The 18,090-nt window shown below is 36.3% G+C and overlaps 1 protein-coding gene across 1 annotated transcript in view; it reads right to left on the minus strand.

Moving 5' to 3' along the window:
• The window catches only part of NEIL3 (nei like DNA glycosylase 3), a 57,554-nt gene that overhangs the window by 31,893 nt on the left and 7,571 nt on the right, over window positions 1–18,090 (minus strand). Inside the window, exons 2-3 of the mRNA XM_017542205.2 lie at window positions 14,865–14,989; window positions 1,013–1,147 (exon numbers count right to left, since the gene is read on the minus strand). Coding sequence (XP_017397694.1) covers window positions 1,013–1,147; window positions 14,865–14,989 — 260 coding nt within the window. The remainder of the gene's footprint in view (window positions 1–1,012; window positions 1,148–14,864; window positions 14,990–18,090) is intronic.

An 18,090-nucleotide genomic window follows, 5' to 3' on the forward strand; every position in this document is an offset into this window, starting at 1 on the left:
TTCTCCATCAGGCCTTGTTCTGTTGCTGATGAGGAACTGTGATCCCCTGTAGAGAGAGAGGCGTTCTGATTTTGGGTATTCTCAGCCTTTTTAGGCTGTTTTCTTCCCTTCGTTACAAATTTATCCACCTGTGGTCTTTATAATTACCATCTTTATAATTGGGTTTCTGAGTGGACGTCCAACTTGTTGATTCCCAGCGCTAAAACTGAGCAACCCACTGTGCAGGCCAAAACAGCAGCTTTAAGATTGATGGTGCTTTTCTGACTCTGCACCAAGAACCGCCGCACCAAGGCAGCAGCAAAACCGCCTCGCCGGCCACAAGAGTCACGCTGGCGACCCATGGGGCTCCTCCGCTGGGAATCTCCTGGTGCATGAGCAACAAAAATTCGTCTGAAAGTGTGGCGTCCTCTTGTTCTCTGCTTTTTCACTGGGAGCTACAATCCTGAGCTGCTAGTGATCAGCCATCTTGGATCTCTCTCCACAAAGTCTCATTTAAAATGAGCTTTGCTGGCCAGACATGGTGGCTCAAAGCCTGTAATCCCAGCACTTTGGGAGGCCAAGTTGGGTGGATTACCTGAGGTTGGGAGTTATAGACTAGTCTGACCAACATGGAGAAACCCCATCTGTAGTAAAAATACAAAATTAGCCAGGCGTGGTGGCACACGCCTGCAATCCCAGCTACTTGGGAGGCTGAAGCAAGAGAATCTCTTGAACCCGGGAGGTGCAGGTTGTGCGAGCCGAGGTTGCGCCATTGCACTCCAGCCTGGGCAACAAGAGCAAAATTCCATCAAAAAAAAAAAAAAAAAAGAAGAGCTTTGCTATAAGCACTTTATGTTCATCAGGGTATAAGAGTTGTATATGCAAACAACAAAGACCTTACAAATTATATTATCTGAAGGCTTCTTTAAAATGAGGTTTCATCAATTATAAACTATTTGTTTCTTTAGTCACACATGTGACATCCCAAACCAAGCTCTGCAGTAGTGCAGCGTAAGTACTTTTATTTTTATACCTGAGTTCTACTGATGAGTCAAAGAAACAAATCAAATCTTTGGTGAGTTGCATTTCCAAAACAGGAGAAGTTCCATTTTTATATTTATACTCAAGTGGATTAATCATGACGGAGCCTTTCATTCCAAAATGAATCCTGAAACAAAATCAAACCCATTTTTGAGTGGCAGAAAGTGTATCATTTATCAAGCTTATTTCCTGTACTATCATTTTTTTGGATTACAAGCAAACAAATGTAGACAGGATAGGTACTTTGAAAGGGCAGAAAGCAGTAGTAATATTACTATATATTTTTCTTTCATGACTTTGTATCCTTATAAAGATAGAAGATGTGACAGTTTTTCAACTCAAAAATAAAATAACTTCTCAGAGAAATAATAAGGTACCAACACTATGCCCAAGAAAATATACCCCTGCTCCTCTTTTCTTGTCAGATTAAGTATCTTTTATTCACGGAACAGTCTAGCATCTCTTGGCATTTTCTCAGACTCAAAGGCTTGGGATGAGATAAGGTTAAGTTTAAGTTGCCTATAGTTTGTGTTTTTACAAATTCTACAAAGTACCACTAATATTCAAATTCCTTATTTCTAACCACAGTGAATTGGAAATATTTACCTATTCCAAAATAATATCTATGGTTTAAGGCATTCTTTTTTACCCTTGTTTTGCACTAAGCAATGAAACAATTTTTGTTTTTTTGCAAAATCTTATGTACCACAAAAAGAGAAAACAAGTCAGAATGCTATTGTCTTCAATTCTTTCCATTTTCATTTACCTCTATATGTATTGGGAAGCGGACATTTATAAATATTTACGGTTAACTTGAAAGCCACAATGTAGTGATGAAAAATTCATAACCTTTCACATTTTATAGGATTGATTAGCATGTCCAGGTTTTTAAAAAAGTAGTTCTGTAAGATCTCTGATGATGAAAATCAAAAATGATTATCAGGATGAAATACTGTGTTCCGCCTTTCAAGTTCCTCTCCTTGTAGCTTTGTTGAGTTAATAAATACGGCGCTTTTGGCAGCAAATGTTACTGCTCTCTGCTTCTAATTGTGGAGCACCATGTTATGATATTGTACAAGGTTAACTGGTCTAACTTTAAAAATGTGGGTTTTAAACTCTGTGTGCCCTACTATCAATCAAAATGCATTTTACATGCCCCATAGTTCTTGACAGGAAAAATGTGTGCCTGTAAGTACTCCATAATTTAGCTTACGGAGGTTCAACCCCAGTGAAAGGTGTACAACTGTCATGCCCAGAAGCCATCATATCTAAAATCTTTTCAGCTGCATGGCTCATAAAGTGGATTCTAAATAACTTTCTATAATGAAACCACATCCACATCAAAAATCTCAAAGGTTAAGACCCAATCCAAATGCAGGAATGGCCCTAACAAGAATGGTAGATCAAGTAAGTATGCCTCTGTCTTATAAATCAATTCACTTTTAGTAAAACAGTGCCTAAAATATTTATTTTATTTTATTAAATAAATATTATAATTGAGCCCCAATAAACCAACACATCTCATGGGTTTATCATTAAGTACCTTTGATCTTAAACTTCAAAAAGCATATCAGTATCATGAAAATATTTACAGCAGAGTAAACATTGATATTGTGACAACAACTGATACTGATTTTTTTTTTTTTTTAACCAGGAATAGGCCCATACTACATAAAGAAAAGACATTCTTAGGTTTTCGTTTGCTTTCCAAGATTCCTCATGATTAATTAGTTTAGGAAAATGTTATTAAATACTTATTTCTATCTAAGCTCCTTCTACCAACCCAAAAGGTTACCTGAGACGATTCACCCTGCAAAACAGAAGTCTACCTGCCAACCACAGTGGCGTGGTCCAAGGGAGGGCATGAGGCTTAACCTGAACAGGTCTCTGTCATCTCCTCAGCTCCTGTGCCTTTGTGACAGTTGATTCAGAAATGGACACCTGTCCCAACCTAGATTCATCAGTATCCAAGCTGAATTCGTCAGTTTTTCTGATGAATTTAAAGATCTAGAGCTGTCTGTGGGAATGATTTCCAACGCGAGCACCAGCAAAGCCAAGGAAGGTCTCTCTGCAGAGAGAGGGCCTAGAGAAGATCTCCATAAGGAGCAGAGGGAAGAAATGAAGAGAATCCTAATAGCTTTTAGTCTTTGCTTCCTTTAGTTCTCCTTGAAGCCTGCCTGTATTATCTTCAGGTTTTGTAAGATACTCCATATGCTTTTCTAAGTTTTAAAACAGTTTTTGGTACCAAAGTCAACAAAAGATAGTAAATAATTATTGAACTTGCTTGAGTTGGGCTTCTGTCATTGCAACCAAGTTCTAATATGAAAATTGCGCCCAAACTAAAAATTCAATTAATAGTAAGAAAATTCCTCTCATTAGAAATAGCTTCCTAAAGAAATCAGTAAATAAGCCCAGATCCTATTTTAAGAATCAGCCATATTCTTCCAGCTATCACTGTCAGAATAATCTGAACATCCTTAAGCAAACACAAATAGCATAAACAAAACAGTACTGAAAAGTTTCACATTGATGACAACTATATTTTGCAAATAAGGCAATTGCCTATAAACACTTTCAAGTGGTCAGAAGTGTCCTAACGATAATAAAGAGTATAAAATGTAGAATACAATAGTTGTAAAACCTGTGCTGGGAATTTTAAAGAAGAGAATGTAAAAAGATATGGTTTTAACCATCCTAAAAAAAAGGGGGGGTTGGGGGAGTTCACTTCTACCTTAGGATACAGAAGATTGAAAGTGAACATAGCTACCACCCTAACAAGGAGGAAAAAAATCACATTATCTACAAAATCATACATTCTCTTAAGCCCATCAGAGACATGAGATTGCAACACAACCAGATAAGCTAAATTCCAAAAGGTGACAAGCGCCCAAGGAAACGAAAGTCAGAACACACAAATTGTTTCATCTATGGCAGAGCACAAGAGGAAGAGAAGGCTACCATAAAAATGGGAGAGCAGAAAACTGGCAAATTTTCAACCAACTTTTAGATTCTGAATGTGAGCTGGTGTGACAGTTTAGAATCCCTGGAGCCCCAGACACAAGGAGAGTACACACTTGGGCCCATGTGAAAGATGTGAGTGACAACAAGTGACCTCAAAGAGCTGCTCTTGGTGGCATGGCACCTGTTTGCTTCTTGAACATTTCTCTCACATGAAGCCCAAGTCTTAAAAAGTCTTTAAGCTGCTGGGGCCAAGGAAGAGGTAGAAACAAAGGTCATACCTGTCCTTGAGGGAGGGACAGGAAGCTTCCTCTGCCCCAACAGTAAGCCTTATACTGAATAACAGCCATAAGCAGTCTGCCACAGGAGAGTGGCAGGAAACCCTTCAGCCATCCGGCCCAGACAAAGGTACCCTGGCCTGTTGTACATGAGGTAGAAGCAAAAGCCATCTGTTCCTAGAGTGGAAACTGAAAATTAGCTTGGGCACAAAATACTGTGATGAAAAAAAGAGAAATCTGCTCCCACTAGAAGAGAGGTAGGAAGTGCTCTGACCCAAATATACCTACAGATGCAAAGCAGAGCCTGGCTGCAGTAAGAGGGCAAGGGACAGTAACCCTAAGAAAGCTGCAACCTTGGGGTCTACATATACAGGGCCTGCACAAAACTCAGGCTAGTCCAGAAGAAGTAAAAATCCTAACTATCCCCATCATGGGCCTCCCACTAAGTCACAAGCGACAGCAGCCTACATGGTGGACAGGTAAGAACATGGACAGACTTTCTCTGTGACATTAATAAACAGTATCTGCTGAAAGCTGAGAGTCGAGCAGCAACACAGAGAAACCATTCACCGCCAAACCAGGCCACACACAAGGCATAAAGTAGCAGTAGCAGCTGGAGTTTTGAAGTTGTTGGTGCACTGAAGTCAAGCCAAAGCAAAACCCAAACCTAGGTCAACTACTTTACTAGACTCACTCAATCCCAAATACTAATGACTGACAGAAAAGGCATGACTGTTTTCGAGCTTAAATATTATTTAGCTCTTGTTTGTCTACACATGGTGTCTGGGTCTTCCATAGACAATGTCTAGGATTCAAAAAAGCTTATAAGTCACACACGTACACACAAAGATCAAAAACCCAATATCAAGAGAGAAAGCAGTCAGCAGAGCCAGACCCAAAGATGCACCAGATGTCAGAATTATGAGACAGGTGATTTAAAAGTAATGTTAAATTAATTTTAAACTTAAAATATTAATTCTTAATCAAATTTTATATATGTTATTAATATGTTAATGATTTAACATATATAAGGATTTAGTATAAAGGTTCATGAACAGGTGGGCTATTTCAGCAGAGACATAAAAATACATGATATCAGGGATAAGACATTTCTTCAATGAGTAGACCAGAAGACTGCACAGAGCAGGGAAAAGAATAAGTGAACTTGAATATAGATGAATAGAAATTATCCAAACCTAAGAAAGAGAAAAAAGGATGAAAAAGATAAAACAGAGCACGTTTCTTAAATACGCCTGGAGTTTTCTTTCTTGAGGTTTTAAACTATCGACTTATTTACAACATAGAAAATAACCCATATTACTTACTTTTTCTAGAGTATGTTTTGATAATTTGTGTCTTTCAAGGAATCTGTCCATTTATTTTAGTTGTTGAATTAACTGATGTAAATTCGTTATGTAATATATAATGTCCTATTTCTATTCAAGTAACAACTTGAGGATCTGTAGTAATGTTCCCTTTGTCATTCCTCTTAGTGTTTACTTGTGAGCTGTATTGTCCAATATAGCAGCCACTACACACATGTGGCAACTGAGCACTGAAAATGTGATTAGCTCAAATTAATGTGTACTGTAATTACAAAATACACAGCAGATTTTGAAGACTCAGTATAAAAAAAGAATGTTACATCTCATCAATAATTGTTTAAATTGTTCATATGTTGAAATATTTTGCATAGGTTAATAAACTATATTATTAAAATTGATTTCTTTTTGCTTTGGTTCATGCGGCCATTAGAAGATTTTAAATTATATATATGTTTCCCATGTTTATGTTGGACTGCATTGAGCTAAAAGTTTATCATTTTTATTACACTTTTCAAAGAACCAACTTTTGGTGTCATTCATTTTTATTACACTTTTCAAAGAACCAATTATTTGCTTCATTGATTTTTTTTCTCTATTGCTTTCATTTTTTAATCCCATTAATTTTTGTTCTTCATTATTTCCTTCCTTCTATCTGTTTTGGGTTTAATTAGCTTTTATTCTCCTAGTTTTTTAAAATGGAAGTTTAAATCTTAGAGAATTTTACACATTTATAATATTTAATGCTAGAACATTCCCTCAAGCATTGCTTTAGCTATGTCCACAAATTTTGATCTGGTGTTTTCATTTTCATTCAATTCAAAATATGTTCTAACTTCCTTTGTGATTTATTTGACACATGAGTTTAGAAGCATGGTGATTTCCAAATATTTCAAATTTTTCAGCCTGGTGCAGTGGCTCACACCTGTAATCCTAGCACTTTGGGAGGCCAAGGTGGGTGGATGACCTGAGGTCAGGAGTTTGAGACCGGCCTGGCCAACATGGTGAAACCCCATCTCTACTAAAAATATAAATATTAGCCAGGCATGGTAGCGGGTGCCTGTAGTCCCAGCTACTCAAGAGGCTGAGGTAGGAGAATCACTTGAATCCAGGAGATGGAGGTTGCAGTGAGCTGAGATCTGTCACTGTACTCCAGCCTGGGTGACAGAGAGAGACTCCCTTTCAAAAAGAAAGAAAAAAAGAATTTTCTAGCTATCTCAATGATTTCTGGTTTAATTCTGTTGTAGTCAGAGAGATTCTTTCATAATATCAATACTTTTAAATTTGTTAAGACTCATTTTGTTGTACATAATCTGGTCAATGTTGCTGAGTGTTCCACGTGCACACGAAAAGCATGTGTTGTTGGGTGGAATGTTCTCCACTTGTCAATTAGGTCAAGATGGTTGATAGTGATGCTCAGGTCTTTTATCCTTACTGATTTTGCCCACTTGTTCTATCAGTTACTACCAAGAGAGTGTTGAATTATTCAACAATATGTTAGTTTCTCTTTGTCCTTTCCATTCTAGCAGTTCTTTACATTTTTTGAATTTCTATTAGGATTACTATATTTTCTTGATACATTAACCCTTTAATCTTTATTGAATGTCCTTCTTTACCACCAGTAATATTCCTTGATCTGAAATCTACTTTGATATTATTCTAGCTATGCCAGCTTTCTTGTGATAAGTGTTTTCATAGCATTTTTTTTTTTTTTTTTTTTTTTTTGTTTGTTTTTTTTTTTTTTTTTTTTTTTTTTTTTTTTTTGAGGCAGAGTTTTGCTCTTGTTGCCCAGGCTAGAGTGCAATAGAGTGATCTCGGCTCACCGCAACCTCCGCCTCCCAGGTTCAAGTGGTTCTCCTGTCTCAGCCTCCCGAGTAGCTGGGATTACAGGCCTGTGCCACCATGTCTGGCTAATTTTGTATTTTTAGTACAGACGGGGTTTGTCCGTGTTACTCAGGCTGGTCTTGAACTCCTGACCCCAGGTGATCTGCCCACCTAGGCCTCCCAAAGTGCTGGGATCACAGGTATAAGCCACCATGCCTGGCCCACAGTATTTGTTTCCATCCCTTTATTTTACCCTGCATCATTATATTTCAAGTAGTTTTCTTGTAGGCACATTATAGTTTGGTCTTGTGTTTTTATTCAATTAATTTCTGCCAAATAATTAAGATGGTTATTTACATTTAATGTGATTATTTGTACACTCTGATTTAAATATACTATATTACTATGTTTTCTATTTGTTCCATCTGTTCCCTGTTCATCTTTTAATGCCTTTTTTAGGATTCAGCATTTTTTATAATTCTATTTTATCTCCATTAGCAGCTTATTACTTTTACCACTTTTTGAATTTTTTTAGTAGTTGTTCTAGTTTTCATAATACACATCTTACACTGTGATAGAAGTTATCACAGTGTAGCTTCAAATGATAAGCAAAATGTATATTGCAACAACCTTAAAGTACTGTATCATCATTTTCCTATCCCATTATTTGTACTATTGTTACAATGCATTTTACTCAGATATATGTTATAAAGTCCAAGTCCACAATAAACTGTTATTATCCTTGCTTTAGATATAGAACATAAGAGAAAAACATCTTTTATATTTACTTCCAAGTTTCCATTCTCAGTTTTTTCTTTCTGTAAGTTCAGATTTCTATCTGTTATTATATCTCTCATGCTGGACAGACTTTCTTTAACTTTTCTTGCACTGCAGGTCCTGGTACTACATTCCCTTAGCTTCTTTCTTTTTTTTCTTTTTTCCGAAAAAGTCTTTCCTAAACCTTCATTTTTAATAGATATTTTTGATGGGTTTAGAATTCTGAGTTGAGAGGGTTTTCTTTCAGCAAATGTTGCTCTGTTGTCTTCTGTCTTACATAATTTCTGTAAATGTATTTCTTAGCTTTGTTCCTTTGTGTTAATACATAATGTTTCTTAGTTTTTTAGCATACTGGCAAGGTATGTGTGAGGGATATTTGGTTTGGTTTGAGGTTCTTTTAGCTTCTTGGATCTGTGGTTTGTTTAGAAAATTCTTGGCCATTTAAATCCAAAGATGTCTTCTGTTCTGTTTTTTCTTTCTTCTAGGATTACAGTCACAAGCATGTTAGATTATGTGACCTTGTTCCACAGCTTTGTTAATCCTGCACAATGTTTGGCCATTACTTCTTTTAAAAATGTCTTCTGTTTTATCTCTCTCTCCTTCCTGGAACTCCAAATACATCAGGCCACTTGATGTTATACCAATAACAAATCTACACAAATATCATTACCCTAATACCAAAATAAGACAAAGGCAGTAACAGAAAAATAACGCTATAGCACAATATCTCTCATGAAGACACATGCAAAAGTCCTCAACAAAATATTAACAAATCAAATCCAGAAACATATAGAAAGGATAATCCATCATGACAAAGTGAAGTATACTCCAGGAATGCAAGGCTCATTCAAAATTTAAAAATCAATCAATATAGAATTCCACAAATGAAGTTAGAAAGGCAATATGATGATCTCAATAGATGCAGAAAAAATATTAGAAAAATTCAACAAATTAGAAATAAAAGGGCATTTTTTTGATCTACTAAAGCATCTACAAAGAAAATAAAGCTAATATAGATAACAAGGCAAACTTATTTGCTCTTACCACTACTACTCAACATAATGCTGGGGGTCCTAGCCAATGCAATAAAACAAGAAAAAGAAATAAGAGACATATAGGGTGCGGGGAGCAAGGGGAGGGAGAACACTAGGACAAACACCTGAAACCTAGATGACAGGTTGATAGGTGCAACAAACCACCATGGGACATGTACACCCATGTCCCTGTTATACAGGTTATATAAACCTGTATTTTCTGCACATGTATCCCAGAGCTTGAAGTAAAATTTGTTTTAAAAAGGCATATAGATTAAATAGAAAAAATAAAACTGCTTTAATTCACAGATGATATGATTATCTACATAGAAAATACTAAAAGTAAACAAGAAAAAGCTACTAGAACTGTAATAACGAGTTTAGCAAGTGTATTAGTTTGTTTTTACACTGCTGTAAAGGACTTCCTTGAAACTGGATAAGTTATAAAAGAAAAAGGCTTAATTGACTCACAATTCCATATGGTTTGCGAGGTCTCAGGAAACTTAAAATCAAGGTGGAAGGTAAAAGGGAAGCAAGGACCTTCTTCAGATGGCAGCAGAAGAGAGAAGAGAAAGAGAAGGGGTAAGAGCCCTTATAAAACCATCAGATCTAGTGAGAACTCACTCACTATCACAAGAACAGCATGAGGGACTGTCAGAGCCAGATCCTATCAGCAAGGTTGCAGGACACAAGGTCAATGCACACACAAAAACTGTATTTCCATATACTGTGAATGAACAATTGGAAATTCAAATTTTAAAAAAGTATTCTTTACAAAAGCATCAAAAAAACCACTTAGTTACAAATATAAAATATGTCTGAATCTGAAAATTATAAAATACTGATAAAGAAATGAAGGAAGATGTAAATACATATAATATATACTGTGTTCATGGACTGGAAGACAATAATGTTAACAGGTGAATTATCACCTAATTGATCTACAGATCCAATGCAAAGCCAATCAAAATGCCAGCAAGAATTCTATAGAAATCAACCAGCTATGTCTAAAATGTAGGAAATAACTAAAATAACAAAAACAATTTTGGAAAAAAAAAGAATAAAGTCAGAGGACTGACACTACTTAATTTAAACTTACTTTAAAGCTATTTTAATTAAGACAGGGCAATATTGGTGAAAGAACAGACACATAAAATATAAAATAATAACATTTTATCTGATATTTTTGCAAATAGAGAGTTCAGAAATAGACCCACACATATATGGTCAACTAATTTTCAACAAAGTTGCAAAGAAATTCAATGGAGAAAGGATAATCTCTTCAACAATGGTGTTGGAATAACTGGATATACACATGCAAAAAAACAAACTTCAACTCTTGCCTTGTACCATATACAAAAAAGGACTCAAAATAGATCATAATCTTAAACATAAAAGTTAAGACAATAGAACTTCCAGAAGAAAACAAGGACATCTTGATTAATTTGTGTTTGGCAAATACTTCTTAGACTGTTCACAAAAAGTATGAACGAGACATGAAAGAAAAACTTGATAAATTAGGTTTCATCAAACTTAAAAGTTTTTAGTCTTCAAGAGACATGGTTAAGAAAATGAAGAAAAAAGCCACCGATTGGGAGAAAATATTTGCAAACTATGTATCTGATAAATGGCTTACATCTAAAATATATAAAGAATACTACAACTCAATAACACAAAAATATATCCAATAAAAAGGGAAAAAATTAATAGACCCTTCACCCTGTAAAATACACAATAGCATATAAGCACATTGCATCAGATATCATTAGTTAGTAGGGAGAAGAATATTAAAACCATAATGAGATACACTGTATACATATTGGAATAGCTAAAATTAAAATGACTGGCAATACCAAGTGCTGGCAAAAAAGCTGAGTAATTGAAATTCTCATACTCTGCTGGTAAGAATGTAAAATAGTACCACAACTTTTAAGACCAATTTGGCAATTCCTCTTAAAGTCAAACACATACTTATCAAATGACTTATAGATTCTAATCCAATGTATTTATCAAAGAGAAATGCAATATATGTCCACACATATGTCATATGTATGTGAATATTCACAGCAATTTTAGTCATAATATTAAAAACTTGAAACAATCCAAATGTCCATCATCTGATGAATAAATTAACAAAATATGGTACATTCATACAATGGGAGACTGCTTAGTAATAGAAAAGACAGTACCACTGATATTTCAAGCAATATGAATGAATCTTACAGTATTACACAGAGTAAAAGTATACTTCAGTTTCTCCTAACATATTATGTGACAGTACAGAAAATATGTTGAAGCTGTAAACTCTTTTATAAGTAGTATGTGATGGATTCAATAAAGGCATTTCAGCAAACTGAAAAGACATTATATTATCTCTTGCATATCTGATTTGAGGTTCATACTCACTTAAACCCTAGTAAATTATAAAACCAATCATGTATAAAGCATTTCTAAAATGGCAAAGCCTCCAAAATATCTCAGATATCTTTTCTGATCTCTGAGCACATATAACTGCAAACAGCCAGTCATGTAAATCACAAACTGGAAACAGTGAAGGGTCTTGGAAAAATCTGTCTGTCTATCTATCTATCTATCTATCTATCTATCTATCTATCTTTAAAATTTTAGTCCAAAATGCAACAGCTATGCCCATTTTAATTAAAATGATAGCTTAAGTGTGAGTGCAGCTGGGTGAATAAGCATATAAATATTTGCACACATCATACTGGCAATGTATGCATCCAAAGTTAATAAAGATTGTCTGGTAGTGGGATTGAGAATGTATTATTTTACACTTATTTTTCATTACTTTTCAGTTTTCTCTACTGAGTACCATTTATAGCAAACACTTGGTATGTTGTGTTGCTTTGGTTGAAGAGCAAACTCAGAAGCTGCACAGGTAGTCATCACACAGAACACCATAACAGTGCTCCTAAAATAAACGTATATCAAATAATTTTTAGTATTTCTTGGCACTACTAGGAGCACTTGAATATATCATTTAGTAGATAGAGAAATAATCACTCTCTAATATGTATCTTTCTGATGTTTGGATTTTTTACAGGGCAGATTCTGCTAGAGGGCTATGTTTGTATTCTACTTTCATTAACAAATGAATCCCAGGAGATTCAACAAATGAATCCCAGAAGATTCAGGGCCTGACCTGTGAGATGAACATGCTTTATGACTAAAATCTGTGTGAATTCTGATTGTGAAAAGCTGGGTATCAAGGGGAAACTATTAGCAACCTTTAAACATGTTTCCTGATATATGCCCTCTCAAATGCAGACGAGCCACCCACCTGGCTCGTCTGCATTTGAGAGGGCATATACATTCTATTTGCAATAGAAATGTCTATTGGGAGGACAAAGACATTCTGTTTGCAACAGAAATGTCTCCATGTTTGACTTCCATCCTGCAGCCTCACAAAAAAGATCACATTTCTTTGACAGAGTCATTCATTTCCCCTAAGAAGCACAGGTTGGAAGTATATTTTCTGAACTTATGTTACATTCTAAAAAGGGAGCAACTGATTTTAGGTTCAGATTCCAACAGCAGATCTGCCATTGACCTTGAATTATTATGTCCAATAGTTGTTATGGCTGCAGGAAATTGAAAGGAAGCAAGTCACTGCATTTTTCCCACCCGTATATACTGACAGAGGTACTCTCCAGGGATGGCACCAGTTTAGTGAGTTTGAAAAAGTGATTGTCCTTGTTTAGAACTTCACAGAACACTTGCTGACAGCCCTGTACTGAGAAACGACTTCCCCCTTATCCGTCTGGTGGAGAGCACTTGATAAAATACCCCCTCTCAATCTTACAGAAATAAATCTGTACCTAACAACAGAGAGTCAATAACATATCAATGTTTTCAACTATCATGCACAGATCCCATTGTGTACTACTCTATCCAGAGCTACGAGTTTTCAGTCACATCAATCTACCACAGCAGTAATATAACCTGCAATATATCATTACTGCATGAACCACTAGGCATATGCTGATGTTATCAATTCCAGACTAAGAAAAGCCATGAAGTGACAATGTTGTCCAAGGACAGCAGCTGCCGACAATGAAAAGAGAACACCTCACAGGAAAAGCAATTATATAAGCCCTGGATTACTCTAAACATGTGGTAGATGAGATGCAATAAGTAACAATCATATAGTATCATCTCTTTGTGACAATTATTCACCTTTGGTTAGCACAGGGTCCAGGAACAGGTCTTTTCTCTTTGTTTGATACAGAGTCTGGCTGTGGTGCCCAGGCTGGAGGGCAGTGGCATGATCTCAGCTCACTGCAACCTCTGCCTCCTGGGTTCAAGTGAGTCTCCTATCTCAGCGTCCCAAGTAGCTGGGATTATAGGCACATGCCACCACACCCAGCTAATTTTTGTATTTTTAGTAGAGATGGGTTTTCACTGTGTTGGCCAGGCTGGTCTCAAACTCCTGACCTCGTGATCTGCCTGCCTTGGCCTCTCAAAGTGCTGGGATTACAAGTGTGAGCCACCGCACCTGCCCAGGTCTTTTCTTTTAAGAAGGTGATAACTGTGGTCAATATCTTTAAAAAGCACTAGAAACAATCTGAAGAAGCAGTACCAATCTTTACAGTTGGCAAAAGCTTAGGCCAAACTCAGAAAAGACAGGCTGAGATTCAGTAGATATATTAACTCATAGACATCTTTAATTTTCCCGCAAAAATTAAATATGTGATCATGTATCACAATTAACATATATTTTAACTTTTTTATCCCTAAGTCAACCAAGGAAGTAGGTTGCTAGTCCTTCTTTGCCAGTATAATAGCCATGAATTTCCATGGGAACTGTAAAAACAATGGAGAACCTGCTATTTCTCTGGAAAGTTTTTAAATTCTCTAAGTAAATTTCCAAATTCCATTCAAGCCTCCAGAGAAAGAAGGAAGCCAGAAAAGTTTTTAAAAATCAAGCGATATATTTAAACCAAACTAGAGTCTGTCACAAATATAAAGTAACTGCTCTGGGAGGCCAAGGTGGGCGGATCACAAGATCTGGAGTTCGAGACCAGCCTGGGCAACACGGTGAAACACCCTCTCTACTAAAATACAAAAACGTAGCTGGGCGTGGTGATGGATGCCTATAATCCCAGCTACTTGGGAGGCTAAGGTGGAGGAATCACTTAAACCCAGGAGGCAGAGTTTGCAATGAGCCGAGATTATGCCACTGCACTCCAGCCTGGGCGACAGAGCAAGACTCTGTCTCCAAAAATAAAAATAAAAAATAGAAAATTTTATTTACATATATATATATATATATATGTGTGTGTGTGTGTATATAAAGTAACTGTGTCACTGAAATACAATAAACATTTAGTAAAATCAAGAAGAGACTTGTGGTATAGGGAGTTTGGGGAATAGCAAAACAGAGCTGTGTTGCTCTAATACATTTTGGGAAGCCCTATAAAATGATTGTCTTTCAACAAATGATGACATGAGAATTTATTCTGCTGCTGCTTATCAATTTCCATGATAGAATCACAACCTCTCTTATTGGAGGTCTCTTAAAAATACAGTACTTCCTATATGATTAAACGTGACACCCGGCAAACTCCATCTAGCCTTCTATGCATCTTTAAATGTAGAGAGATAAGATGTATTGTATAGGCTGATCTTACCGTAAAGCTTTTGGTCCAAAGTACATAAAGAGCTCCTTCCCCAAAGTTTCCACGCCATTGTAAACATATCCATTAAACAGGCTCAAGACATTCTGGCTGGAATCATTATTATTCAGTATAGCAGCCTAGTAGAAAATACACAGATACACAGAAACACAAACACATAAACTTTAAACAAAATTATAATTTAATTCTTAAATGTGTTTATATTATTTCATGCGCAGGTGCATTTCAATGAGAAGAATAATCTCCAACAAGTAATGTAATCGGCTGTTTACATATATTTTTGTCAAATTACTATGCAGTCATTTAAAGAGAGAGAGGCCAAAAGAATTAAGTAAAAAAAATAATAATTGACAGACAACCAACATAAAGTTTCTTCCACGACCATACAGCTCTGTGCATATGAAAAGGAAGTACAGGAATACAACATGAATGTTTTAAAACTAAAAACTGGAATATAGGTTCTTCCATAACCAGAAGTATAGACAAGTTCCCTGAAAGACTGGTCAGATAAAAACAGCTACAAATCATAGATGATAAAATATGAAAACAAAATATTTTTAACCACACCGACGAACTCTTAAGCAAGTATGAAATAATACAAGGTCAAAAACTAACAATGGGAGAGAACCCGGTGAGGTAGTAAGGAGAGTCCTGAAGGCAGCATCTACCCTAAGAGCATTGATTGAAACTAAGGAATAAGAGCTTCAATTCTCACGTCTTGTGATGCAGGAGATCAGAGACAAAACCTGGGCCCCCCTGAGTAGGAGAATCTAATTTGAGACCTGTCCTGCTCCAACCATAATGTTAAGAATGAAGAAAAAATAAACTCATATTCCCTTTCCCCCATCAGTCTTGCAAAACCAAACAATACATTGTTAGGATTACAACATATATTCAGAATACTATAAGATATTCAAGGAAATTACAAACACGAATCAACATAAAACAAAAATATAAAATATAGGTTCTTCTGTGGGAGAAGGAAAGAAAAGGACTTTGGTTTAGATTTTAGCAACGCCCTTTTTCTTAAACTGGGCATTATATATGCTGGCATTTCTTATGATATTATTTTTATTTTAGACTATTTTCAATTAAATAGTGTTTTATAAACATTATTTAATTTAAACTCAAAATGTAATTAAAAATTTAAGACTTAGACATGCATTAGCTATTATAAAGATAAAATAGGATACATAGAATTATATCTATGCATTAACTAACCTAAGGTAATATCCTTATTTACCTCTAACTTCTTTTTTTTTTTCTCTCAAATGGGCCTAATGATTCTCGAAAACTCTGAATGAAAACTTGGTGAGCAGTGGGAATGGGGAAATGTCAAGATATAATTATAAAACAGCTTTAGATACAGAGTCTAAAAGCAAGCCACAACTTTTCCTCACTTTAAGGTGAAATGATATTGTTCAGTGATTCTCCAACCTTTGGTTTTAGACATTTGTCATTTTAAATGCTTAAGATGGCATGTCCACTCTATTCTTTATTTCACGAAATTGGTCTTTGTTAAGGTACAACCACAGTACACAGCTCAAAGAGATAACGGAGATAAAGGAAAAAAAAAAAAAAACCGAGACCAGACACTATTCTTACTATTCTTCTACTAAACCCATTCAAGGTTGAAATGGCTAGTCAATGCCAGAACTTTCCAACTGCCTAAAGTTCAGGCAAATGGCTTTATCCCTCCTTTACGTAAGAACTGGAGAATCAAACAATGGCAGATAAATTAAATGCACAAGAGTAATCAAAAATGACAGCAGTCACTTCCAGTTCTGGACAAATCACAAAAAAAAGAACCTGTGGAAGATTGTAGGCACATGCCAACATATCCTCAGAGCTCAGTTTTTGATTTTCCTTTCTGGGAGGCACTCTAGTACCTATCAATAACTATCAAGGACTGGAAAGGCAGGCTTGAGTACTCAGTAAGGAAAAAACACATTTGCCTTGTTTTTATATAAGTCAGTGTTCTAAGGCCCTGAACTGAGAAGCACCAAGAGTCTTGATGCTTTTCTGCCTAACAAGGGACTTTAGGCCACTTAAATACACTTCAGGCCCAGTATAGATTACAATAGGTTTTAAGGTAGGTTTCCATGACAACCAATCAGTCCTTAAAAAGTTCTTAGAAACCAGCCAGGACACTTTTAACATGATGACATACAAAGCAGATATAGATCTTTGCCTCAACATAGATTAGGCTGTACATTTTCAGGATCTCAGATTTAAGTTCTTACTAATATTTTAAACCCTCATTTGTAAGTCAATGGTAAGAGCCTTGTTTCTCCACCACTCCAATGTCAACACTCTCTTGTCTTTTCCCAATATTCGCTACTTGCAACTGGTTTATACACTCCCTGTGAAATCTTCTAATTTTCTTAGAGTTCTCAGCAGAGGCCGGGTGATGAATGTTACCCCATTTTATATACAGACACGCACACACACACACACACTCACTCTCTCTCTCTCACATATATACTAGCTTTCCCTGCTTTGTGGGTAGGAAAGAATTTGCTACTACTGCACTCCTGTGCTTTAATCGCCTTTACCTCTTCAAGTTTTTGTTTTGTTTTGTTTTGTTTTTTGAGACAGAGTCTCGCTCTGTCAGCAGGCACGAGACTAGAGTGCAGTGTTGTGATCTCTGCTCACTGCAACCTCCTCTTCCCGGGTTCAAGCAATTCTCCTGCCTCAGCCTCCCAAGTAGCTGGGATTACAGGTGGGTGGCACCCCGCCCAGCTACCTCTTTTAAGTTTTATAAGTTAAATCTGATGCAAAAGCGTAAGAATGATACATTAGACTTTGGGACTTGGTGTGAGGGACAGAGAGGCATAAGGCATGAGGGATAAAAGACTACACGTGGGGTTTAGTGTACATTGCCCAGGTGATGATTGCACCAAAATCTCAGAAATCACCACTAAAGCACTTATCCATGTAACCAAACACCACCTTTTCCCCCAAAGCCTACTGTAATTAAAAACAATAATACATTTAAAGAAAAAAATTAAAACTGAAACTCAGTATCTAGGTAATGTCTGATTGGCCAATTATAAAATTCTTGTCAGCTGCCACATCACTGTTCCTCACTGCAGCTGAGCATGTCTGTAATCCCAGCTACTTGGGAGGCTGAGGCAGGAGAATCGCTTGAACCCGTGAGGTGGAGGCTGCAGTGAGCCGAGCTGCCGGCAGCCCTGCAGCCTGGGTGACAGAGCGAGAC

Source organism: Cebus imitator, unplaced genomic scaffold (assembly GCF_001604975.1).
Source record: "Cebus imitator isolate Cc_AM_T3 unplaced genomic scaffold, Cebus_imitator-1.0 Scaffold141, whole genome shotgun sequence".
Taxonomy (NCBI): Eukaryota; Metazoa; Chordata; class Mammalia; order Primates; family Cebidae; genus Cebus; species Cebus imitator.